The 25,331-nt window shown below is 43.7% G+C and overlaps 3 protein-coding genes across 3 annotated transcripts; 2 read left to right on the top strand and 1 right to left on the bottom strand.

Moving 5' to 3' along the window:
- Nucleotides 1-5,285: 5,285 nt before the first annotated feature.
- ATNIH1004_001663 (uncharacterized protein) lies at nucleotides 5,286-7,069 on the bottom strand (the record flags this gene model as incomplete). Its single annotated transcript, XM_033566362.1, has 6 exons — nucleotides 5,286-5,302; nucleotides 5,394-5,995; nucleotides 6,063-6,411; nucleotides 6,506-6,512; nucleotides 6,568-6,764; nucleotides 6,829-7,069. 6 exons carry the CDS (start codon nucleotides 7,067-7,069, stop codon nucleotides 5,286-5,288), a joined length of 1,413 nt encoding a protein of 470 aa, XP_033432119.1.
- A 1,817-nt stretch (nucleotides 7,070-8,886) lies between these two features.
- On the top strand, nucleotides 8,887-16,955 carry ATNIH1004_001662 (type I polyketide synthase; the record flags this gene model as incomplete). The annotated part of the gene is made up of 10 exons (XM_033566361.1): nucleotides 8,887-9,635; nucleotides 9,696-9,960; nucleotides 10,016-10,276; nucleotides 10,331-10,958; nucleotides 11,023-11,352; nucleotides 11,794-13,872; nucleotides 13,931-14,934; nucleotides 14,995-15,468; nucleotides 15,748-16,068; nucleotides 16,125-16,955. The coding sequence occupies 10 exons, from the start codon at nucleotides 8,887-8,889 to the stop codon at nucleotides 16,953-16,955; spliced, it is 6,942 nt and encodes a 2,313-aa protein (XP_033432118.1).
- Nucleotides 16,956-21,623: 4,668 nt separating this feature from the next.
- On the top strand, nucleotides 21,624-23,339 carry ATNIH1004_001661 (uncharacterized protein; the record flags this gene model as incomplete). Its single annotated transcript, XM_033566360.1, has 4 exons — nucleotides 21,624-21,848; nucleotides 22,115-22,255; nucleotides 22,305-22,641; nucleotides 22,684-23,339. 4 exons carry the CDS (start codon nucleotides 21,624-21,626, stop codon nucleotides 23,337-23,339), a joined length of 1,359 nt encoding a protein of 452 aa, XP_033432117.1.
- Between the last annotated feature and the right edge of the window lie 1,992 nt (nucleotides 23,340-25,331).

Below are 25,331 nucleotides of genomic sequence, written 5' to 3'. Positions count from 1 at the left end.
AGAGCTCTGTATACCGCGGTGATGTCTCGACAGTGTTGACCGGTTAATACTATGCTTATTGGCAAATTTTGCATAATTAATCTTTTCATCTGGATTCAGGGATTCTATATCTGCAATTGCTTCTTCAATTGAGCCCATTTTGATGTTGCTGTGGTCCATCTAAAAAGTCGGTGTGTAGATGAAAATTGGGCGTTGAGTGATAGCGGGCGGTGAGTGATTGGGTACGGTACCTGTATAGCCTATGGTAGTTTTAGGTTTAGTTTGTTTCCAGTTTGGAGAGAGTGGCAACATTGGGAGCGTCACGACTGTTACTCAACGGCAATTCCGTCCAAATAACGCATCAGCATCTATTTACAACCTTTTCTCTGCCTTTGGTAGCTCTACTCTTTATGCTCAGACATGGCTTACTGGGATATCTGTCAAAAACAATGGCCTACGTTAGACGAAGTGCTAGCAGGTACAGCAGAGTGGCCTTATTCTCTCGGAGTTTACTACCTATCTCTCCCAAAACTACGGTCTTGAAAATCTAGAATTCATCAGAGTCGCCAAGCAGTTTCAGGAAATATATAGGAACTCGTCAGCTAGAGAAACCTCATCTGCAGAATATCAGCAGCTTCGAGAGCTCTGGGAACATCTGTTGGCTTCCTTTATTTTCCCTGGTGCCACTCGGGAAGTCAATCTGCCCTGTTCATTACGAGACAGCCTACTTCGGAGTTTGGATACTATATCTTTTCATCCCAACACGCTCAGCACACTCGACGTTGCTGTGGAATACATACATCAGTTACAGAAGAGTCGATATTTATTCCTTTTGTTCAGTTTCAATCAAGTCGGAATCGTTTTCTGGCAGATACGTATATATGCAGCTCCTGCAGGTGACTCCAGGCATGGCAACGATACCTCCGGGTATCGATGGAATCACTGATACTCGACAGAGCCTCACCGCCTATGTTACTATGGGAATTTATCAAGATGGTAATTACCATGGCAATAGTATACTTCAGAACGATTACTGCCACCATATTAAACAATGCCAAGAAGTATCACTGATACTATTGAGTATCGATCACTGATACCGATATATCGATCGGTATCGTATCGGAGTATCGTTGCCAAGCCTGGGTGACTCTGATACTGATCCTGTGTTGTGTATTGCATGGCAAGATAATAATATTGTTACTGCATTATCAACTGTACATACTGTACACAAGCCAACTGATTGGATTCCTCGCTTGCGCAAACGCCCTGCTAAGACCTCAACCAGTGCAAAATTTGCCCGTCAGCCATTTGGTGATCAGCCTACCAAGGAACTTCCAATACCCCGGATTATTGATGATTACAACTATCATATGGGAGGGGTGGATCGTGCAAATCAACTACGTGCAAGCTATGAAACTCATCAAAGATGTTTACGCTCATAGTGGCCTATATTCTTTTGGATACTTGACATAGCTATTATTAATGCTTATTGCATTGCAAAGATAGCCCGCAGGCAGCAAGGTATGAAGGAGATCACTCATCTTGAATTTCGAAAAGGTCTGTACAGGGAGCTATTTAAGCAAGGATCAGAGGAATTACTTCAACGAAAGCGAAAACACAGCTCAGTTCAACCATTAGATGAAGGTGATCATCAGGTTGAGAGGATTCACCCTCGCAAATGGTGCCATTTCTGTGTTGTACGGGTTCAAAGAGCAAAGGCTCGAGGTCATACTATTCCAAAGCAATTCCACACAGTATATTGCTGCAAGACCTGCAGAATTCCCTTACGCAGGCCTGACATAAGGTCATGTTGGGCTGATTTTCATACACCACGACCCCCTTTAGGTGAGAAGGATGTAAATTGTTCATAGATAGCTTAAATATTCATATTTCAGTCAATTCTACGGTATGTGGTGTTAGATGAAGCGGGCGTGTCATTTGCGGCAGAAAAAGGACGCTAACGACGACTAGCCCAGCCAAGGGGATAGTTCAGAACGAGGGCACCAGCGAGCGGGTCTCGCTGGGGCCGTAACGACGTTACAGTGCCGCCAGTGTAATTTTGGCGCTCTAAAGCAGCGTGTGGGAGCTTCCTCTTCCGGTTTAGCTCCCGGGGCCAGAGCGGCCAAAAACAGCGCCAAGGGAAGCCGTTTTTGGCGAGTCCGGCCCCTAAAGGAACATTCTATGTGTTAATGGTAGTGTAATCACAGCTAATTGAGTGTGACCGCGGAGACGGTAGATAAGTGAATTGGGAGCCAGACTTGGTATTACCAAGTCTAGTTGACCTTTTTGCAGTGGCGTGGCAATTGAGTGTACCCTGTAACCTAGTCTTACCCTTTTCGGACTAAGGAGATTACAGTAGAATAAGAAACGGAATTTTATTAACTATAAATTCGATTAGATATTTTACCAGACAGTTCACGGAATCCGCCTTCGAGCGTGAGATAAGTTTTCCTTTTACTTTACCGCCAGCGCCACTGAATTGCCTCGCAAGCTGTCCGTTCGAAATATCTCTTTCACCTTTAGGCAGGTCGTTGATGTTGAAGATTTGATAATCCATGCAAATAGACAATCTTAATTAAACATATCAACATATCTAAACTCCTTCCATTGCTAGCTCCTCCTGGGATGCTACAGTTGGTATTCACACTTACCATCGCACAAAGTTAAACCTACTATTAAACCTGGCTTTACTGACGAGCAAAAAAGACGTTTAAAATTCTGTCTTGCCCTTCAAGATTGGATGCTGGAGGACTTTAAAAACGTTACTTTTACTGATGAAATCTCTGTATCTCTTTGTCAACGCCGTGGAGGTCTACGCATCCGGCATACAAGAGATGAAAGCCATGAAATCTCTTGTATTCGCCGTCGCTGGAGGGGAAAGTCTGGCTTTACGGTATAGGGATATTTTACATACGATGAGACAGGTCCTTTACATATCTAGTAAACGGAGACAGGGAAGCAAAAAAGGATTCTAAAGATTTTGCAGCTATGAATGAGCTCGAACCTTTAAAGAAATGAATGGGAGCTGAATATGTCACTTGAAAGAATGACTTCGTAAAACACCCGGTAAAGAGCCTAAATGGAATTGGACAAGAAAGAATGGAAAGCTGGAGCGAGAGATAAAGGAGGAATCGACTGGTATCGATACTACAAGATAAGTGTTTCTTGTACTAAGAGAAATGGCATAATATCTTACTTTTTTTTCTTTTAGGAAGTCCTCGAGCCCAAGCTTATACCCTTACAAAAGAATGCCTGATCGAACGTCTTAATATTATTGTTCTAGAGGGTGGATCTCATGCTCACCGTCATCACTCCCTAAAGACTTTACTTAGTCGTCATGGTGCTGAAAAGGTCCCAAATGGGCCAGGCAACTCTCCAGGTCTCAATGCAGTTGAGTGGGCGCGGCTATGGCTAAAGAAACATACATCTTCAAGAGGAGGTCCGCGGGATAAGAAAACTGCAGAATCTGCACGGAAAAAAACCTGGGATGAACTGCCTCAGGAGCCTATACAACATTGGAATTGGCGTCTCGTCCGTCAAGTTCAAGAGATCATTCGGTTGTAAGGAGGAAACCCATATAAAGAGAGCCGTAGAGGAAAGGATTTACGGGAAAACACTAGAGTTAGGGGGGTATCTCTCTAAACGCCAGGGTTTAGCAGATCGACCATTATTCTAATGCTTTGTATAGCATCATTTTGCACTTTTCGGGATTATTTTTGGGCCATTTAGCCAATTATAATGTATTGTTATGGATTCAGGGAAAAATAACGTTTGAAAGGAGACAAGACGTAGATTGAGCAGTATCTTGCCTGCATAGTTACCGGAAAAGGGGGAAGTCTCAGGTGTTAAAAACCCCGCATGCTTGCCAAGGCGCTAGCTATACACCTATATATCCTATCTTCAACATGTATAATTATCTGTCTTGATTTTATTGCTTAAAGTGCCTCTTCATATAAAAATATATGAAAAGTAACATTACAGACATTGCATTTCTGCCAACACAGAAATACGTCCAACTTCCGAAGACTAAAGAAACATACTGTCAGCGGCTGAACTCGTAGAACCTGTAAGATAGGCTATGTACAAGGAGAAATCGTTGAAGGGAAGAAAGAGGAAAATGAACGGTAAACAAATGTAGGAGGTCACGTAATATGAGTCGATGGCCAATGGTGCCAAAAGTGCCAAAAGGGCCCGTTGGGGCAATAGGGGCAATAGGGGCAACAGGGACAACTGGGACCATAGGCCCGAGAAGTCAAACGGACCCCAGTGTGACGGCAGGCAAATCAGATAGATAAAATCATATTGAGTCCTATATCAAGAATACTAAAGATGGGGAGGAAAGGAAGAAGTAGAAGGGCGTTGTCATGACGAGCGAGGATATGGTGGGAAGCTTCCCAGCCCTAGCCCTGTGCCCTCAGCCCTTCCTTATCCCAATACGGCCTACGTGCAAACCATATAAACATCACGTCACCGCGTTAACCTGAGCGCGGTGTCCAAGACCAGGTCGTCACATATATAAGGCAACAGTGGCTGGTAAAAATGCTTTAGCATCTACACCTATATTATAAGAAGCAGGATAATGAAAAAATAGCTTTTAGCATTACTTTTTTTAATATACATTCTGTTAGAGAACTTTGTGTCAGGACCTAGGTCGAACCCTGCCTGAGACACCAAGTCTGCTTTATTCACTGTTGATCCCACAATGTAGAGATTTCCCACATTTCCTGTACGATAGAATTCTTTCTTCCTTCCTTCCTTCTCTACGTTTGATGTTTCGTTAGATCGCCACCTCAGATAGAATCTATCCATTTTACCAAGGTGTACAGGATCATCACACTTTGTTTAAACTGCGTTATTCAAAAGCGCCGATGAACCTTTAACGAGGACATTTAAAAGTTAAAGCCGACAACGGACAACATTTGCCCAGAGAAACCCTGTATAACACAGAGTAATGACATTGGGCATGATTCAGAAAACTGCAAAAAGCGAGTCAAGAGCAACCATTGACTATGTTAGTGTCAGGCTGTTGTATATAGAAACGAAACAAGAAGTCCGAATAAAAAATTCAAAGAAAGAAATATTGCAAACATGGGATCCCATCGATATCCTAAATCACCAAGACAACTCCGTCCACCAATGCGAGCTCATGATTACAGATCATGTTCCCATTCCTTGTAAACAAAAACATATCACGCTTTTAGAAAGTTCAACATGATATCTCAGTGACGCGGACCCAGAACTGGTCTATAAAGAAAAGGTTTCTGCAGTACATCCTCCAAGGGCTCCTTGGGTAAGCAATAGTAAAATCAAATCTCCGTAATAGCTGTCCCGGTCGTCGTTAGCATCGAGCGACTATGACAGACAACGCTCAGTCTCCCTGACAATAAGATCACTTACCTCGACAAAAATCTTACTCAGCTCAATGTACGCAATTGGCCTACCAATACAGCCCCATCGGCCGTAACCAAAGACCATGTCCACAGCATCGTTCATTGTCCTAAGCTGTTCTGGAGATGCCTGTATCCAGCGTTCTGGACGAAATATTTCCGGATCGTGACCGAAGATCTCTGTATCTCTCTGTAGACTAAAAGTGCTATGTGCAATTCCTGTACCTCCGGGTACATAATGCCCATTGATATAGTCGCCACCGTCAGGGACTGCTTTTTCTAGCATGCCCGCAAAGGGTGGGTTCATTCGCAGAATTTCCTTTATGCAAGCTTGCAAATATGGCAATTTATCCGCATCAGCTTTGGAAATGCATTGATCGTCAGGAGAATCAAGATGTCCATTCCGTCTCAGCTCAAGGCGAAGATTCTGCAAGATAACAGGGGAAGTTATCAGGTACAATAGTCCAGTTCGCACTGCAGTAGATGTTGTCTCTGCACCGGCCATCAGTGTTGTAATAGTTTCAATTTCGGCCTGCAATTTAGTCAATCCGTGCCTCTTCATACCCCCTAGCATATCTCTCTTATCTTCGCCAGAATGGTATCTCTGTGAAACGATTTTGTTGCCGACTCTATTAGGGGGATAGTTAGCTAGTAGCCTTGTCTTAAAAAAAAAAAAAAAAAAAAGGAATTCCTTACGCCATCATTCTTCCTAGTCCAGTCTTATCTTTGACAGTTGGTGAAAAGTATCTCATCATAAAACGATGGTAGGACCTGAGCGCCGGAACATCGGTGGCAATAGTTATTAACTTTGCAGCTTGCCTAAAAGTTGTCAGGTACTTGTGGACATCCTCGTCTCTCCTCAGATATCCAAATGATTCCCCATAGGCGATCTTGGAAACTGCGTCCATAGCAAAGTATATAATAATATCTCCTAAATCGGCAAGCTTTGTATATGTATCAGTGCTGAGATACTTGCAGCGGAGAAGAGTGACTAGCTCCATAATCTGCGAGTCAATATCAGACTCGAGAGAATCGTTCTCTTTGCCTGCTACTGTATTAGCTGTGAACTATCGACAGCTTGGATGGTTATGTGGTCAAGTGTGTGGAAGGACGCAAGCCTGGAATAAGGATAATCGTACCGGCAAACTAGTTAAAACGTATTAGCCCTATTCATACCTAAGTATTGAGTCTGGGATCTTACTGCAGTAGCCATTTTTGCTCTCAGAGCATCATGATCGGCAGTGTTGGTCATTGAAAGTATACTCTCTCCTCGAGAATCCATCTGTAAACCGGCGTAGTAGTTCGATCTCCCGTAGGGCGAACGAGCGGCAGACATAGACCGAAGAAGTTGTAAGTTATTTGTCAGTAAGGTATTAGGTCCGATGCGAGCGTATGGGCCTAAACAGTCAACCTGCTATGTTCTTTCATCCTCGGAAGCAAACAGTAAGAATCAGTTACATACCGTACTTCCGCGACACCTCGGGATATTTCTCATACATTCGGCCGGATAGCTGGGCATAAGCCATCCAGACGGATGAGAATGAGGCTAACCATGGACCTTTGAAATACCGCAGCCGATACCAAGTTCTGATGGAATTTGCAATAAACCAGACAATGGCCGACAGCAGAATCACCTGCAACACTGTCGTTTTAGTTGTTTCTGTTATTGCTGCAATGCTTTCCAGCACAATTTTTAAAGTCATGGTCCTTTATCACAAGAGATATATCCCTTCAGCTACAAGTGAAAAAGAAGTCATACGATAAAAGAAGTGGATATTAATAAGAAGCATGAGCACATCTGAACGTTGTCTTGGGAAAGGGTGGGACTAGAGGAGGACAAGCCGTATGTCGTCATTGATAGCTATCTAGTGGAGCTAAAGTGTTCTGTAACTTGGATACCGGTAAACGAGTGAGCCACAAGTATGACATATAAAATTTTTTAACCTCAAAAATAACAAAAAAAAATAAAAAAAAGCTTATGTTTTTTTATAATATCAATTTTGTATTCGAAATAACAGGCCTTCTAGGCTTCTGGTTGTTGAGTTATAATCTCTAAATAATTAGCGATCTTATATGCAACACAGAGGTGGCTCGCTCGCTTTCCGATTACCTTATCGGATGGCCATCAGTTACCCAGAAGCAGGGCATAACAATTTCTAAATTTTATTGGTGTTTCCTTCTGATTCATTTTCAACAGTACGATGTTGATATCTCTCCATTTTGAAGTGCAGTGGATGGAAGCGGGGTCAGCAATCTCATACCAATTCCCGCAAGAAGGCTGTATGTGATGGCTTTATAAAAGAAACGGCCCCAGGTGAGCATCTGCCTGCTTTGTGCTACGTCGTTTCGGAGGCATTTTTCCAGCTAGGAGGAATAACTTGTGCTCTATTAATACTCTATTACGCGAGACATTCTACTCTCATATCGACAGCCTTGAGCTTTATTGCTACCTTAGAACCGTATCTGGTCTTGCGAGGCGCGGGGTGGTTGGGGGGCGACAAGAATGAAAGAGTGGAAGGTTTTAGTAAAACACTAATATGAACTGTAGGCAACACGGGACGATAAGGTTGGTCTGAGAGCTTGCATCGGCCTATAAACCTAAATTCGTGCGTATGGCCATTCTAATGTCTTTAAGCTAGGTGACGACCATGGTTAAAACGCTATAACCAGTGGATACAAACAGAACTTAAAATATTATCTATGGAACCTTGCACTCGGAGTAGGCTAGGGGAACTCTATTCTTAATCGCGGAATCGCGGATATATCATTAAGCTCCTAAGACATTCGAAAGGAATCATAAAACCAAATAGATTACTCTTCCTGCTGGGGATTGGCAGGTGGCGACTGGCAGGTGGCGACAAACATATCTTTATCATGGGAAGTAGCCAGATTGAGTTAGAATGTTTGCACAGGTGCCAGTGTTCATTATCATAATAGTTAGCTACGTGTTCGCCGTATTTCTTGAACTTCTCGTCTCTCCATGCAATAGCAGACGTGGTATCATTTTAATTGCAGTAGGAAGTCTGAAGACTTCTAAATTCATATTCGGCTTAGTAATTTTATTGCTGTCCGTGGAGTCGAAGAATAACAACGGCAACGAACTTAAAGTACATCGTTAAAAATCCCTTAAAAACCAAAAGAAACAAGCTACGCCACGCTGGATAGAATTTTTCTGATGTCATGAGATAGGAATATATTATTTGAAGCCTAACGGAAAGTCTGTTCATCATCCGGAAGGCAAACAGCTGAACAGCATAGTTTTATAGGTCAAGGAAATTGTCTCCGAGAATGAGAATTACGATATTGACCCACAGAATATCGGTGTTTATTAATTTAATTTTATATAGATACCTACTTCTTTATATGCCTTTACTGACGATCAAATCTTATAAAGTCCCTAAATATCATATACAGCGAACTGCTTTCCATCGAAACCAAAAGGGAAAGAGGAAAATACGAACACCATATTTGCAGGACCTCCAGATTCTTCTAAATTTGCACTTTAAAGAACAGTCTAAATATGGGTCTGTCTTCTAAAAGTGGAAACGTCACACCTGACGGCTATGGCGACAAGAGAGTTAACGGATTAACTTCTGATTTATACGGAGGAAACGAAACATCCATGCCTATTACAATCATCGGGCTCTTATGTAAATTTCCTGGAGACGCCACATCCCCAGATAAATTTTGGAGATTGCTTGAAGATGGCCGCAACACATTTTCCTCTGATACAGGCTTTCGATTTGATATAAAAGCTCACTATCACCCTCACCGAGCTCAAAGTGGCACCTTTAACCCCGTAGGGGCACACTTCATCCAGCAAGACCTCTCGCTTTTTGACGCACCATTTTTTAATATATCGGCACCAGAAGCTAGAGCTATGGATCCTCAGCAACGCCAAACCCTAGAAAGTACCTACGAGGCGATTGAGAATGCTGGGATCACGATGCAAGCCCTTGCTGGAAGCAATACAGCAGTATTTGTTAATACTTATAACCGTGATTGGTTTGCTATTGCTTTGCGTGATCCAGAAGCAATACCTAAGTACCAGGCGCTTGGTACAGGTGACGCCTTAATGTCCAATCGGGTATCGTATTTCTTTGATCTGAAGGGACCTTCTATGACGCTGGATACCGGTTCTTCCAGAAGTATGGTAGCAGTGCATCAGGCCTGCCAGAGTTTACGCACAGGAGAAAGCTCTCAGGCAATCGTTTCTACAGTAAATCTTATTCTGGACCCTGAGCTTCTCATTGGAATGAGTAATCTGGGGTAGGCATAGATCTCTTAAGAACGCAGAGAGTCACAGAGACACACTCACTCATTTAACAGTTTCCTATCTGATAATGGTCAGTGCCTGACCTTCGATGGCCGAGGAAATGGTTACGGACGCGGAGAGGGTGTCGCATCGCTTATTCTAAAGCCACTTCATATGGCCCTCCGTGACGGGAATCCGATACAGGCAATCGTCCGCAATACCTTCGCAAACCAGGACGGAAGAACACCAGGTATCACTATGCCATCAATGGATGCCCAAATTGCTATGATTAATAGTGCCTATGGGAGTGTTGGGCTAGATATGAAAGACACCGCATATGTAAGCAACAAATTTTAAGTGGACTACTACACGTCCACTCTTCTAACGGAGACAGTGTGAGTGTCACGGCACTGGTACCCCGGCTGGAGATCCAGTGGAGGCCAAAGCAGTCGCATCAACTATTGCAAAATCCCATACAGCTAATAAACCATTGTTTGTCGGTAGCGTAAAGACGAATATTGGACACCTGGAAAGCTGTGCAAGCTTGGCGGGCTTAATCAAGACTGTGTTGATGCTGGAAAAAGGCGTCATTGTTCCTAATTATGACTTTCAGATACCTCACCCAGAAATCCATTTTGATGAGTGGCATATGAAGGTGAATAATGAATAAAACCTAAATTCTCTAGGCTAGTTAGCTAATTATACACAGGTTGTCAGCGAGCGTATCCCATGGCCCAACGCGTCTTATAGAAGGGCCTCTGTGAACGCCTTTGGGTACGGCGGGACCAACTGCCATGCAATTCTAGACGCTGCGGAGAGCTACTTTGCTACAGCGTCGCTGAGTTCCGGCTTCCTGTGCCTGCCCTCGGCTGGCACTCAAAATGACGTGACTGACAAAGAGGAGATTGACGTAAAAGCTGGCAGAAATGACTTGAGCATACCACGTATTTTTGTGCTCAGTGCTCGTACAGACAAAGCTCTCCAGAGTATGATACGAGATTTGTCTTTGTATCTGCGAGAATTTTCCGAACCAGAAGGCAGCATGCTAGATAATCTAGTATATACGCTCTGCCTACGTCGTTCACATCTCCAGCAGCGCTTTGCTATGGTAACGCCTTCCCTGGAGGAGCTAGTACAAACACTGGAAACCTCTACTTCTTCGGCGGAAGACTTCAATAAAAGTCGATCGGGAGACATTGGCTTTTATTTTACCGGCCAAGGAGCACAATGGCCGAAGATGGGCCGGGAGCTCCTTCGCGCATTTCCTATTTTTCGGAAATCTCTACTACAGACTGGGAGGCACCTTTGCAGCTTTGGGGCTTCCTGGTTTCTCATTGGTATGTGGCGGGGGCGCGCATTTCTCCTTGGGATACTGTACAGCCTGTGTTGACTTGTATACAGATGAACTTCTTAAGGATGAAGAACAAAGCTGTCTTCAGGAAGCAGAGATATCTCAGCCGATTTGCACTGCTGTACAAATTGCACTTGTCGACCTTTTCGATTCATGGGGAATCAAGCCAGTAGGAGTCGTAGGGCACTCATCCAGTGAGATTGCCGCCGCTTATGCTGCAGGAATTCTAAGTGCCGAAGCTGCAGCAAGAGTGTCATTCTTGCGCGGCATATGGGCGGCAAGGGCTAAGTCTAGAAACAAGTCTGCAGGGGCTATGCTAGCTGCAGGCATCTCTGAAACCGAAGCGGCAAAATATATTGCTGTAGTGCCAGTTGACCTTGGTAAGATAGCAGTAGCTTGCGTTAACAGCCCTTCTAGTGTTACCATTTCTGGCGATGAAAATGCAGTAAAATATCTGCAGAAAGAACTGCAACGGTCGTCATGCTTCTCAAGAAGATTAACAGTGGACACTGCCTACCACTCACACCACATGGATATGATCAACGAGGACTACCAGAACAGCCTTGAACCAATCCATGCAGGAAGAGGAAGTGTTCCGTTCTTCTCTTGTATGGAAGGCAGTGTTGTATCAGGGAAAGAACTTGGCAGCCAATATTGGGCAAAGAGTTTGGTATCCCAGGTCAAATTCTCGACGGCAATTACAGCAATGTGCAGCCATCAGCACCACGGCTGAGTAGAAACGCAAGGTCCATTTATTCGCACTCTCGTGGAAATTGGGCCTCATTCTGCTCTGTCGGGGCCTATCTAGCAAACTCTCATAGGATTATCGCTCTCTGAAGATGTGTTGTACTTACCAAGTCTTATTCGCAATAAGGATAGCACGCAGGCCGCTCTAAAACTTGCTAGAAGACTCTTTGTTCAACACTTTCCGGTCAAGCTCGACGAGATATTTAAAGGCCGTAATTATTCGAACCCAGTTACTCTATCTAATCTCCCAGCTTATCCATGGGACCATTCAGTCACTTACTGGACCGAATCGCGGCTAAGCTCTGATTATCGATTGCGAAACCGGCCACGACATCAGCTACTTGGCGTTCCTACAACAGATTGGAACCCCCTTGAGCCAAGCTGGCGCCACATACTTAGAACCAATAAGCTCCCTTGGCTCCGTGGACACATGGTGGAAGGGCAAATTATATATCCAGCTGCAGGGTATATATCCGCCGTTCTTCAAGCTTGCCACGAAACTCTCATATCCGGCGGCAAAGACAACATCCAGAAACCTTTACAAGTCACGTTCAGAGACGTTCATATCTCCAATGCTTTAGTTATTCCGGATGATTTGGAAGGTGTCGAAATAGTCATTAGATTACGCCCGTACTATGCATCCACACAGGATGCTTCTTCTGTTTGGCAAGAGTTTTTTATTTGCTCGTACTCCAAGAGCAGTATGTGGAACGAGAACTGCCGAGGCCTCGTCTTAGTGCGACATGACGACTATAATAGTCTCGAGGACATTGATTTCTGTACCCTAGATGCCTTCCAGGGCCAGGTTATTCCAGACCCCTACAAGATCCTTCTCGATCTGGGATACAAATTCTCCGAGCCATTCGTGAACATTAAAAGAGTGACGGCGAAACCGCACAAGGCTTTATCTGTCCTGTGCGTTCCAAACACTTCCCAGTTCATGAATCATGGTTATGAACTACCACAGGCACTACATCCTGCAACATTAGATTGCGTATTCCAAACACCCCTTACTGCTTTAATAGCCGCCGACTGCTTAGGGTGCCCAATGGTTCCCGTCCATTGCGATAAAATTACGCTTGCTGGGGATTTAGAGCATCATCCAGGAGAAAAGCTTCTAGTGTTTGCCGAGACTACTCCAGAAGGGCAGAGGAAATGCAAAGTTCGAGCTATTATTAAGAATACAGTTGGTACTCCTCGCATGTACATTGAGGGCCTCACCTACAGAGCTCTGGGTGGCGTTGGAGATGAAGGCAAACGAAACCCCAGGAGAACAATGTGTCACCGCATTCATTGGGCTGCTGATGTCGATAAAATGGAAGGAAAGGAGCTTATAGCGCTTACCACCTCTGATCTCTCCTTGGAATTGCCTTTAGATCAGCTGGCACAGATTCGCGCCGCATGCTACGTATTGATGGAACAAGCACTAAGAGCTCTGTGCGAAGATAAGGTCTCAGCACGAGCTTCTGAGCATCATAAAAAATTATATAAATGGATAAAGAGTAAACTTTCTCACAGAGAAAAGGAAAATCCCTATATCAACGATCGCAGTCTACAGACTCATGTCGAAGCGTTAGGTGCCGTGGGAAAAATAATCTACCGTATTGGCGGTCAGTTGACCAAGATAATTCTTGGAGAGATCAAGCCGCTTGAGCTCATAACAGCGGACGGCCTCCTTGATAAATTCTACCAAGAGAATTCAATTAAGCGGTGCTATGCAGCGTTGGCTCGATATGTCAACTGTCTCCGCGAGAAAGAGCCTAACTTAAAAATCCTCGAGGTCGGTGCAGGCACAGGAGGTGCTACTAAGCATCTTCTTGAGGCATTAGGAACAAAGTTTCACAGGTACGAATTTACCGATATTTCTACGGGCTTTTTCAGCAACGCACGAGAGAAATTCAAGAGATGGGGCTCGTCAGTCCATTACAAGAAACTCGACATCGAAAAGGATCCCACGGAGCAGGGTTTTGACGAAGGCACATATGATCTTGTGGTGGCGTCAAATGTACTCCATGCGACGAGGTCAATGCAAGGCACCATGCGTAATGTGCATCAACTATTAAAGCCTTTTAGTAGGCTCCTCCTCCTAGAAATTACGAGGCCTATGGAATATATAGGCATGATCTTTGGCACCTTGCCGGGGTGGTGGTTTGGTAAGTGGCAGCCACTTGACAGAATAGAAGGGCCTTGTAACTAATACAAACGAAACAGGCCGTTCAGATGGTCGGCAAAACAGCCCCTGTATGAATATTTCCGAGTGGCAGGTAGTACTGGAACAAACGGGATTTTCGGGGGTCGAAGTCTATATTCCCGACTATGACGATAGAGATTGCTCACAGTACAGTGTTATACTGTCTCGAAAAGTGGCAACAAGGTCTTCTAATCTTGATAAGGCGGCTGAAATCGTGATCAGTACGGATGCTTCTGCGGTCATTACTGAGTTAAGCCAATCGGTGACCAACGCTCTCGGCAATAAGAACTGTTACACTACTACTCTCGCCGACTGTCAACCTGACGGGAAAATCTGTATAGTTCTGGAAGAGCTGACACGCCCCGTGCTCCTCTCCTGCACGGAAAGTGAGTTTCAGCAGATCCAGAGAATGCTGAGGACGGCATCTGGAATTATTTGGCTCACCCGTGGGAGCTCTAACGCCTGTGAAGTGCCTGACAGAGCACTCATCACTGGCTTGGCTAGGGCTGCCAGGTCCGAGAACAACAGCTTGAGGTTCATTACTCTAGACACAGACCTGACCAGGCCTTTATGCCGCAAAACCACAAAATCTATCGTTGAATTCTGCAAGGATATTTCTCAAGGTATTGGCCACGAGGATTCAGAGGGCCGCAAGGATTCAGAATATCTTAAAAAACAGGGCAGCTTATACATCCCTCGCCTCGTTGAGGATGAGAGCACGTCTAAATATATAACAGGAATAGGACAAGTGTCTACTCAGGACTTAAAAGTCACTCGTGCCACACGGCCTCTGAAGCTCGATATTACCGTACCCGGGAGACTTGATACCCTACAGTGGACGGAGTGTGAAAGCCCGGTGTCTCATCCAGAGCTAGACGAAATACTAGTTGATGTCAAGGCTCTCGGCTTGAACTTCCGCGACCTCATAATCGCACTTGGCCAATTTAGCGATGCGTCTGAGATGACGGGGGAATGCAGCGGTGTGGTAAAAGCCGTCGGCACTAATATTCGACATGTCTTCAAAGTTGGAGACCAAGTCTGTGGCTAGTTAGCCTGTGGGTTTTCCTCATACGCTAGGATGAAGGCTGTTGGAGTCAACCGAATAGACAACACCATCTCATTCGAAAAAGCTGCATCAATCCCAGTTGCATATACCACCGCGTATTATGCTGTGGTTGAACTCGCTCACCTACAGAGAGGCGAGACCATTCTTATCCATAGTGGTGCCAGCGCAGTTGGGCAAGTAGCCATAATACTCGCACAGGACATCGGTGCGGAGATATTTGTCACAGTCGGAAATAACCTGAAGAGAGAATTCTTGCAGACACAGTACAAGATTAGCAATGATCACATCTTCTCGAATCGTTCAACTGCGTTCGTCAGGGAGATTCGAAGAATAACTGTTGACCGCGGCGTAAATGTCTTGGTCAATTCCATCGCAGGGGAGATTGGACGCGAGTCATGCAGTTGTCTGGCACTCTTTGGTCGGTTTGTCGAGCTCGGTGTTTACGACATCCTTCAAAATTCTAGGCTAGACATGCGATTCATGCAGCGAAATGTAGCCTTTTATTCCGTGGATATAACCAAAGTTTTAAAAAGTAACCCTTAACTATTTGGAAGGTTAATCTCATCTGTGTTCCATCTTCAACATACAGGTGTATTAAAGCTTCTCCCAACGATTACTACTTTTAACGTCGGCCAAATAGAGTCCGCGTTTCGAACAATCCAAACAGGTAAGAAGCCTGCGAAAGTAATATTGCGTGTAAATCAGGACAGCAGAGTTAAGGTATAGTATCCTCCCTATAAAGCCGAGGAAAGCCGCTAAAATAAAAATTAGGTTGTGCCGAAACCTGCAGCAGGTATTCAGTTCCGGGAAGATGCCTCTTACTTAATAGCCAGGGGCCTTGGTGGCCTTGGACACGCCATAATAGAATGGATGGGGAGACTAGAGGCGAAAAACATTATTGCCTTATCTCGATTTCCGCTCCAAGACTCTGAGCTTAAATCGTGGGTATCGTCGATTAAGAGAATGGGAGTTAACCTGGCAGTATACACCTGTGATATTACAATTCAGGCTGAGCTGGAAAAAGCTCTTCAGCAGGCACAGGTGGAGATGCCGCCTATTCGTGGAGTTATTCAGGCTGCTATGGTGCTCAAGGTAGGCTAGACTTGACAATATTCGCTACTGCTCTTGGTTAGTAATTGCGAACACAGGATTCCGTAATTAACAACATGACTTACTCGGACTTTTCTGCTGCTGTGCGACCCAAAGTCGTAGGCTCGCTAAACCTACATAATGCTTTTTTAACGCAGCATCTGGATTTCTTCATTCTCCTCTCTTCTGCAGCAGGGATTGTCGGTAACTCCGGTCAAGCCAACTATGCTGCCGGATGCACATTCCAGGATGCCCTCGCACGGTATCGGGTTCGTCTAGGACTGCCTGCACATTCTATTGATCTTGGGATGATCCAGTCCGCTGGGTACGTAGCAGAGAACCCCGAAGCGGTTCAATTTCTTAGAGAACAAGGGTATGCAGAGGTCGAACTGGACCAATTCCTAAGACTACTTAGTAAGGTTATACAGAGCCCATTAAGGATAGTGGAGCAGGCACACACCATAGTTGGGCTACAATATGACCAATCTTCCTCTAAGGGCATAGTGCCGCAGCATTTGCTTGACCCAAAGTTTAAGCATCTTCTATCCTCCGATCACGAAAGCAACAAGCCCGCTACGACAAACAGCAACCTAAATGTCAGGACAGCGCTCCGGGATGCAAAGACAAAACAAGACGCGGTTAAGATCATCACAGATGCTCTAGTGTTACGTTTACAGCAACTCCTCTCTATGGGGTCGAAGGATATTTCCCAGTCACAGTCAATTACCGAATTAGGGGCTGATTCTTTGGTGGCAGTTGAGCTGCGAAACTGGATCAGCAGGGAGATGGATGCAGAGGTACAAACGCTAGAGGTATTACAACATATACCGATAACACGTTTCGCAACTATCTTGGCCAGCAGAAGTACGCTGGTCAGTGGTTGCAGTTAACATTATCTACGGTAAAGGCAAGCTTACCTATGATAATACACATACTCAAGAAAGAATCGGCTGTGGCTTGCTTTATTCGCAACTTCAGCAATTGGTGGAGTCTCATATGCGGAGTAAATTGAGAGCTGCAAAAGCAGATGTTTTATTTTTATTTTTTTATTCCTCGGGCTTTTCGTTTACAAAAATTCAACAAATTCTAGTGAATAAAAACAAGGTTCAACATCTAAGAAAGTTACAATGAGACAGATCAGATAGGATCAAACGGATCCATAAGAAATCTAGTTTAAAAATTACGAACATTTTGGATATAAATGTGTTGCTGTTTTCATGGATTAGGAAACAAGACTATAAGGCGCATTGTTTCGGTAATCCTGGTAAATTACACCCAGGTATTGCTACTGTTTGTGCTTATATAAAACCCAGATCTAAGTTAACTAAGTTAACCTTCCATGGAACAAACAAGGGCAACCACATTTAAACTGTTTTAAGACCCAGACCCACTGATGGGCAAACAAATCCCGATGTGGGTTGCGTGTCGCTTTATTCCAAAGTCTTGACGCCATAACACCCTAATCCAGTTACAGATACCAGGTCATGCTGCCAAAGAGCACGTGCCATGATAAAAGCTTCGTAGTAAACATTGTAAAATAAAGAAAAAAAAATTATAACCGGGGAAGACGGTGTGGAAAAGTTCTGTATAACTTAATATATTTTAGATCCCTAGTAACCAAACTGAAAAAATATACTGCGTGCGGCAAAGCAAGTGACCGCAAATAAAGCTTGGCAGTGTCCAACTCTATAACACCTCACTCTGCTCGATATTAAAATATACTTAGCACATCCTAGAAGACCAGATTATTTTATAATACTTGTTTAGACTGTTTAACTTACTGTCTGCATTCGGTTTCTTTACTTACCACCGGAATTTATAATGGTGCCTATTTCACCAGAGAATATGGCACCAATCATTACTGTTGTAGCCTGCATTTTATTGATCCTCGCGGCTATTGCTGTGTTATCGCGAGTGGGAATGAAGTATTGGATGGCACGCCGATTATGCATGGATAACTGGACAATTTTCGTTGCTCTTGTATGTTCTTTGAGATATATAGGCGTAGCTTTTTTTAGTACACAAAAAACAGTGTTAATTGACTTGGCTTCCCAGGTATTCGGTATCGCCCACACAACATGCTTGGTAGTAGCAGCACACAATGGCTATGGAAACGGACGTGATTGTCTAACTGTCGATTAGATTCACCTAATTCAAAAGGTACTGAACTAATCACTTATGATCTAGGCTAAAACATTGTTCTGGGATTAAAAATATATATAGCTGACTTCGAATAAAACAGGTTGTATATGGGTCAAATTTGACCTTGATATGTGTACTGTTCTTCTCTAAACTTAGTACTGCCATTTTATTTACCCTTTGAGAGGGTTTAGCATTAAAGTGAACTTTTGTTTCTCACAGCAATTGTGATCTGGACCTTATCATTCACTGTCGCAGCATTCCAGTGCTAAATCCCACATCCTTGGGATTATATCTAACAGGTGCATTAGTATGGTATGTAGAACCACGTGGCTCTAGCTTAATTAAGAGATAAAAGTTCATGTTAAGACTAACGACATCCTCAAAGCCAGTATGGAAGAATTACTTTAGTTCAACAAAAACTTAATTGCACAAGTCGCTCTTATCATTTGGCCTACAGTCACTGTTTGTAGAGTTCAGATGGGAGCATGAAAGAAGGCTATTGTTATTAGCTGCTTTGCGATACGGGTCATGTACTCCCACCTTCCTTTATCCTCTAAATACTGTGATCTAACAAATTGTGGGTTGCTTAGTATAACAATCTCCCGAAGCAGTATTCCTTAAACATGGCACCCAAAGTTAACGACAATTTTTTCTTGATACATTTCCAGTTACTATATGCATCGAGGCGCTTCTATTTTCCGCCATCATCGCGCCCTGTGCACCACTACTCAGACCCGTAATGAAAGCCTCCAATCAGGACTTCAGGAGGGTTCAGATTACACCAATCCCCCAGGAGCGCAAAATACAATCGAGAAGTCAGTTGTTAATTTAAGTCTTTAGAGGGCAGAGCGCAGACGTACAATGACCAATTTCGGCAAACCGAATTGCACTTATCTCCATGCGTCAACATTGCCGGTGTAATTATCACTTATTTAAATACTGAACGCCACCAATTAAGGTTTTTCCAACCCTAGACCCTCAAACGTGTATCTCCGGGAAAATCCTTTTCAAGATAATACCCACCTGAGCGATATTAGTGGTTAATCACAGCTACTGTTATTATTAGATGGTTGTTTCACAATGGCTAGTGCCATCGTGATGCAGTGTGTGGGGGAAAGACATGGAAGAGAATATTCAGTATTATAATAAGTAGAAAGGATAAAAAGAATCTTGCTTTATTCGAACAAGATTTTTTAAAGCCAAATTTAAATACATGAGGGTTAAACCATACTTGATAAGACTGGTTATATAGATTTTCATTGCGCTCATTAATGTTATGATGACCATTAAAAGTATGGTAATAGACACTTTATGTTTTCCCACCAGGAATGTACAATTCGTTTCTGTAATATTAAAGGCAATGTTGAATGTTTGCCACTTTAAAATATATTCACGATGTTTCTGAACCATCTACAGGAAAGGAGAGCACAAAAGGCCCTTGCCCTGTCTCAGCTGACAGTGACTTGACAGTTGAGAAGCCTGAACGACAATTTTGGGGGGGTTTGGGAGAAAGAATATCAAGACTTCTTCTGTTAGTAAGCGTACAGTTGCAATTGCATTGATTCCTTACAATATCACGACTGGGAACAGGCATTCCAGCGTATATGCGAGTCGATCAATTTGGTCAGGTATTTCAACCGCATGCTGCTCCACTGTCCAAAATTGGTAGGTCACGGCACGCGTAATGCCAACGAGACATAAGCTAGATAACCGTAGTTCTGTCGACAGGAGCAAGAACCGGAAAATTTGGCGCGTAGACATTACAGGTGCATTTCTGTATGCCTGTCGAAGGCGACAAATAAGATAAACTGCACTGTAAATCTCAACAAACGCAATCGAGGTAAAATATCCAATATGAAGGTAATTAATCAGACCCTGCAATAATGCAGCATTGTTAAAAATATTAATTGCCCTGATAACAGCAATGACTGTTCGCACCATTATAATAGTGGAAATAACTACCCAAAAGATACATATGTATATAGTGCGAGTGCGCCCACTTAGAATATGGGCAAGGACCTGGTAGCTGTAAAGAAGCAGTCCGGCTTCTTGGACCTACACCGTGTTTTTAATAAGCCTTGATTTATATATCTCAAAACTCAGTGGGATTATGCTTACTAGCCAAAAGAGATCAGCAAATACGCTGGCTATTGCTTTTTGTGTTTTTGGGCATGGGCGGTAGAAGGCATAATAGCAAAGACCATTGGCAATTGCGCAAGCGATGGATGCCACTAAAGGGATAGCATGTAGAGGGGTGAACCGCGTAATAAGGATCGCCCAGATCCCGACACCGGTTAAACATACACCGATGGTGCTTAAAACAGACAAACTCGATTCGAAAAAAGATACAGAAGTGTTGCTGTCAATCGCAGTAGTTATATTTCTTGGCGAAAGTGTAGCCATGTTTATATTGGAATAGATCAATAGATAAGAATAGTGTGTCTCATAATAAAAGACTCTATAGGTACAACGAAGAATTTACCGGGGCTATTTAATAGTACACTTCAACATAGCTCTGCTTTAGAAAGCAAGGGAAAAAGTTAATTTCTGTTGTTATCCATAAAACATTTACAAAGCCTATACCTTGGTCCAGAAGCACCGATCCACTGTTAGGTTCGTTCCACATGTGAACAAACTTTGAACGATCGAAAAATGTCTTTCTTTAAAAACCGCTATATTTTACTCCACACTTATCTTTGAACGAGAGTCGATGACGCCAGTAATTAATGTCGGTGGCAAGTTCAAACACAAGCTAGCCGCTCGGTACTTTGTTTGCCGCACATATATATATAAATCCCACGCTTGCGATATGTAGGGTAGAAATAAATATAAAGAATTATTCTATAAGCAACGCATAGTATACTCGGTTCAAGAATCTCTAGATTTGGGTGACTTGGGTCTGCTAATTTTATACTTGATTCGAATAGATAACTAGTGTATTGTATGGGAGGTGAAATGCAACAACAGTGAAATTTCAACCTCTTGAAATGTAACCAAAGTAGCGTATTTGGAATTTTATTTACACTAGTACAGGAAAGGTAAGTGTGATGGTTTGGTTGTCTCTGCGCTAGTAGAGATAAAACCACTTGACCATATAAAAAGGTACAAGACGACTGATCGAAGATCAGTCGCATCTAGCGCCCTATATAGTATGTTACAGGTTCAGCCTGTGACAGTAAGGACTATATTTGCATGTTTTATGATTGGTACTAGTTAAAGTGAGCTCCTTGAAATGTAACTAATTAAAACGTGTAAAAAGCTAAAATTTAAGGATTTCATAATGGGTTATCCGATTTTGAAATTACAAAACCGCCATTGTATTGTTATGTATCATCACGTGACACTGAGGCCACTCAGAGAAGACTCCTAAGTAGGGATAGAGAAACAAACTAACCTATAAGCAAATATTCCCAAAGATGAGACTATTACTTTGCTTGATTTTGGCAATCCGTACCGGTGTCTATTGCCTGATAGTGGCTCCAGTGATTGACCTAGGATATTCTCAGTATCAAGGTGTGAGACTTAACGCTGGAGTTGATGAATATCTTGGGATGCGATACGCAGCAGCTCCATTAAATGATTTAAGATTCCGTGCTCCTAAGGATCCTGTAGAAAATGGAACTGTGCAGGATGCGTTTTATGTAAGTATTAGGCTGAGAAATTTGCTTCTTAAGGCTCCAAGTAACAGATACATTTTGCACAGTTCAGGCCGACTTGTATTGGGGTCAATCAAAAGTCCAATTCAATATTTAGCGAAGATTGTCTCTTTATTAACGTTTTCACTCCATCCAACGCGACTTTCAACTCTAAGCTGCCTGTTTGGGTCCACATACAAGGAGGCGGCTATTCCAACAATTCCAATGCAAATTTTAATGGAACCAATGTTATTTAAAAATCAGGCTACGAGATTGTTTTCGTCAACTTTAATTACCGCGTTGGGGCCTTGGGTTTTCTGGCGAGTCGTGAAGTTGAGGAGGATGGCGACTTGAATGTGGGCCTTCTTGACCAACGAAAAGCTCTTTTATGGGTCAAGAAACACATTAATAAGGTACGGTAGAGAGATTTCACACGATGCATCAGACTAATCGTTGAAATAGTTCGGTGGGAATCCGGAGCATGTCGTTATTCACGGTGATTCCTCCGGGGCTGGGTCAATTGCCCATCACATGGCAGCTTACGGGGGTCAGGATGATGGGCTTTTTATGGGTGCTGTGTATGAGTCTCCATTCTGGCCTACATTGCGTACTGTTTCAGAAATGGAATTTCAATTTAATCGGTTTCTTAAAGACACTGGCTGTTCTGGCGCGTCCTCAAATATGTCTTGTCTACGCTTGTTAGACATTGCCACTATCCAGACAGCAAATGTTGCCACACCTTTCCCGGGTGGTAGCAGTGATCTCCCACCGTTATGGTACTTTTTGCCTGTGATTGATGGTAGGTTCATAAAGGATTAGTTATATACTACCTTTGAGCAAGGAAAGACTGTGAAGGTCCCGCTACTAGTCGGTGACGACACAGACGAGGGTTCTATCTTTGCATACAACGGTTCTAGAAGACATGACTTGTCGCGTTTTTTTAAGGCGAATTATCCAAATCTCCACTTTAACAGCCTCGAGAAAATCCATCGTGCCTACCCTTGCACATCTCAGCTACCAAAACATGGCGAGTATTTTTCGTCAATTTCTGCGGCCTATGGCGACGCCACCTTCACGTGTCCTGGGATCAAAATAGCTAGTTCCATGGCGGACCACTTCTTACCCAATAATATATGGAATTATCGGTACAACGTCCAAGCACCCAGGCTTATATCTGAGGGTCTTGGGGTTCCTCACATATTTGAATTAAGTGCTATTTTTGGGGTTGGCTTCGCTGGAAGCAGCGAGTCGTCGAGCTACGGCAGCTTGAATGCTGCTATTGTGCCAGTTGTTATGCATTATTGGATCAGTTTCGTCAAAATTTTGAATCCCAATCATTTTAAATACCACGAGGCGCCCTACTGGGAGCCCTGGGGGTCTGGGGATGGACGACGTCTACGATTGCAAACAAACTCCACAGAGATGGAGTTAATTCCACAAGGTCTGAGCCAGAATTGTTCGATGTGGAGAACCTTATCTAAAGAGATGGACGTGTAGGCAAGGTTTATAGGCCATTTAGGGCTGTTTTAGTGGTTAAATAATTAGCACAAAGTAGACAAGTTATTTTTGCCTCATGTTAGACCTTGACTGATCGAGATACGATTTTTTTATGTAAAAAACTAGAGCTATGCATGACATACCAGTTATACCACCAAAGCCATACAGCTAAAAAACAACAACAGCATCAGGGAGCGTCTAAATAAATAAATATAATTATCGTTAAAATGTAAGAAAGAAACTATCTTGGAAGTTGCCTGCTCACCTTCTATTAGTGACCTAGTTTGATAGAGCAATATCTAAAATGTCGGACACTCCAAACAAGCGGGGCTGCATCTATCTTCTCCTAAAAGCAGTCTTCGAGCATGAGGTCAAAGGCGTGGCTAAATTTCTCAGAATCCAAAGGCTCACTCAGGGTCTCTTGCTCCTTCCACTCTTCCACGGCAAAAAGTCTGGCTGGGGGGCGGTTGGGTAGAGGAAGATCTCGAAGAAGGTTGGCGGCACGGCCACTAGGAGGAGAGGTCGAAACTGCCGCACAAGCGCCTCAAGTGTGTCGAGTTCCGCCTTTTTTAACGTTCGGTAGGCCGTCATGGAGGGCCCGTCTTCGCACGAGAAATATCTTATCTCCTAAGGGAGGGAACATAGCACATTCGGGGAGCCAGCAATGCGCACAAGTTTGTTCTAGGGCCACGCGCACCAGCACCAGTCCTTGACCCGCGTCTCTACCGGCTGATAGTCCTAGCTCTTCTTGGGCAGCTGGTGGAAAATGTCACTAACCGTCCACCCCGTCGGGTCCGGGCAACCCTCCAGCTACAGCCGTTGACGGTGGTCATAGATATACCAGAAGGTGAGCGCCAGGCCGACCCGCGATGAGTGCTCGTTGCCTTTGTGCCATAGTCCCACCCAATTAATCATGCCTACTATACGGACTTAGTTACATGGTGGCGTTACAACCCCCTGGTTATCCTACTGTAGCGACAGGTACGTAGATCCATTCCTAACATGTCTATACCTACGTCTTAATTACCCCTGGAAAAGTGGACGTTTTCATACTTATCCTACCTGACAACCATCCAATGTTCATACAAGGATAGGTGGCCTCCACCAGAATAACCCATGACTGGGGTCCACTGAGGCTTTTCCGATAAGAGTGGACGTGTACCTCCCAGAATATATTAAATACCCAGAATAGAGTAAGTAGGTGCTCTGAACAGGAGAAGTGCTATTATTATACGTGTACATACCGCCAGATACAGTAATGAGCATTAGCAATGTGGGATCCCATCAAGAAGGAAGCTAGATCCATTATCCGCGTAGTAGATTTCTTCCAAGGTCAGCTTGCTTTCCTTCTGTTACGGAAACACTATAATCCGCCCGACTTGGCGGTACGGAGTATCTGACGATCGATTCAACCCCTGAATCCTTTAGATAGTAGAGCACCCAGATAGGAATGCAAGAGACTCAGTTGGTTGAGATACTGTGATTCCTGGTGTTTCCACTGAATGATATCTACTTCCTAATTAGGCTAGTTGGCCTGTAGCTGATAGAATAGCTCCCTGCGCATCACTTCCCCTGAATTTCACAACACCTTCCCCGACTTTTCGCTTACTGTGTACGTTTCTTCCTTCGATCCACCAATTCATTCCTCCCCCGAACCGCTCGTCGCTCCTATTTATTAGTCTGCTTCTCCATATCTGTTGGTTGCCTTTTTTTTCCCCTATATATATTATATCTATAAAGCCCCTCCCCTCTTTATTTCCCCCTTTTTTTTTAACTTTGATTTTTTTCCACCCACGTTATAAACATCTTTGACAGGTTGACACTTTTTCTTTGCTTTCTTTCTTTTCTTTTCCTTTTTTCTTTTGTTGTTATTAAACCGTGAACATTCCATGCCATCTTACTTCACTGTTACTTTATCTTAACGTCTCCCTTAATTGCCCTATTATCCCCAATATCTTCCTCCATCGGTTTCTCCTCTCCTCATTCTGTAAT

Source organism: Aspergillus tanneri (genome assembly GCF_003426965.1).
Source record: "Aspergillus tanneri strain NIH1004 chromosome Unknown AapTan_2_pilon_pilon_pilon, whole genome shotgun sequence".
In the NCBI taxonomy this organism is placed as follows: domain Eukaryota; kingdom Fungi; phylum Ascomycota; class Eurotiomycetes; order Eurotiales; family Aspergillaceae; genus Aspergillus; species Aspergillus tanneri.
This window is presented reverse-complemented; position numbering and strand designations above follow the sequence as displayed.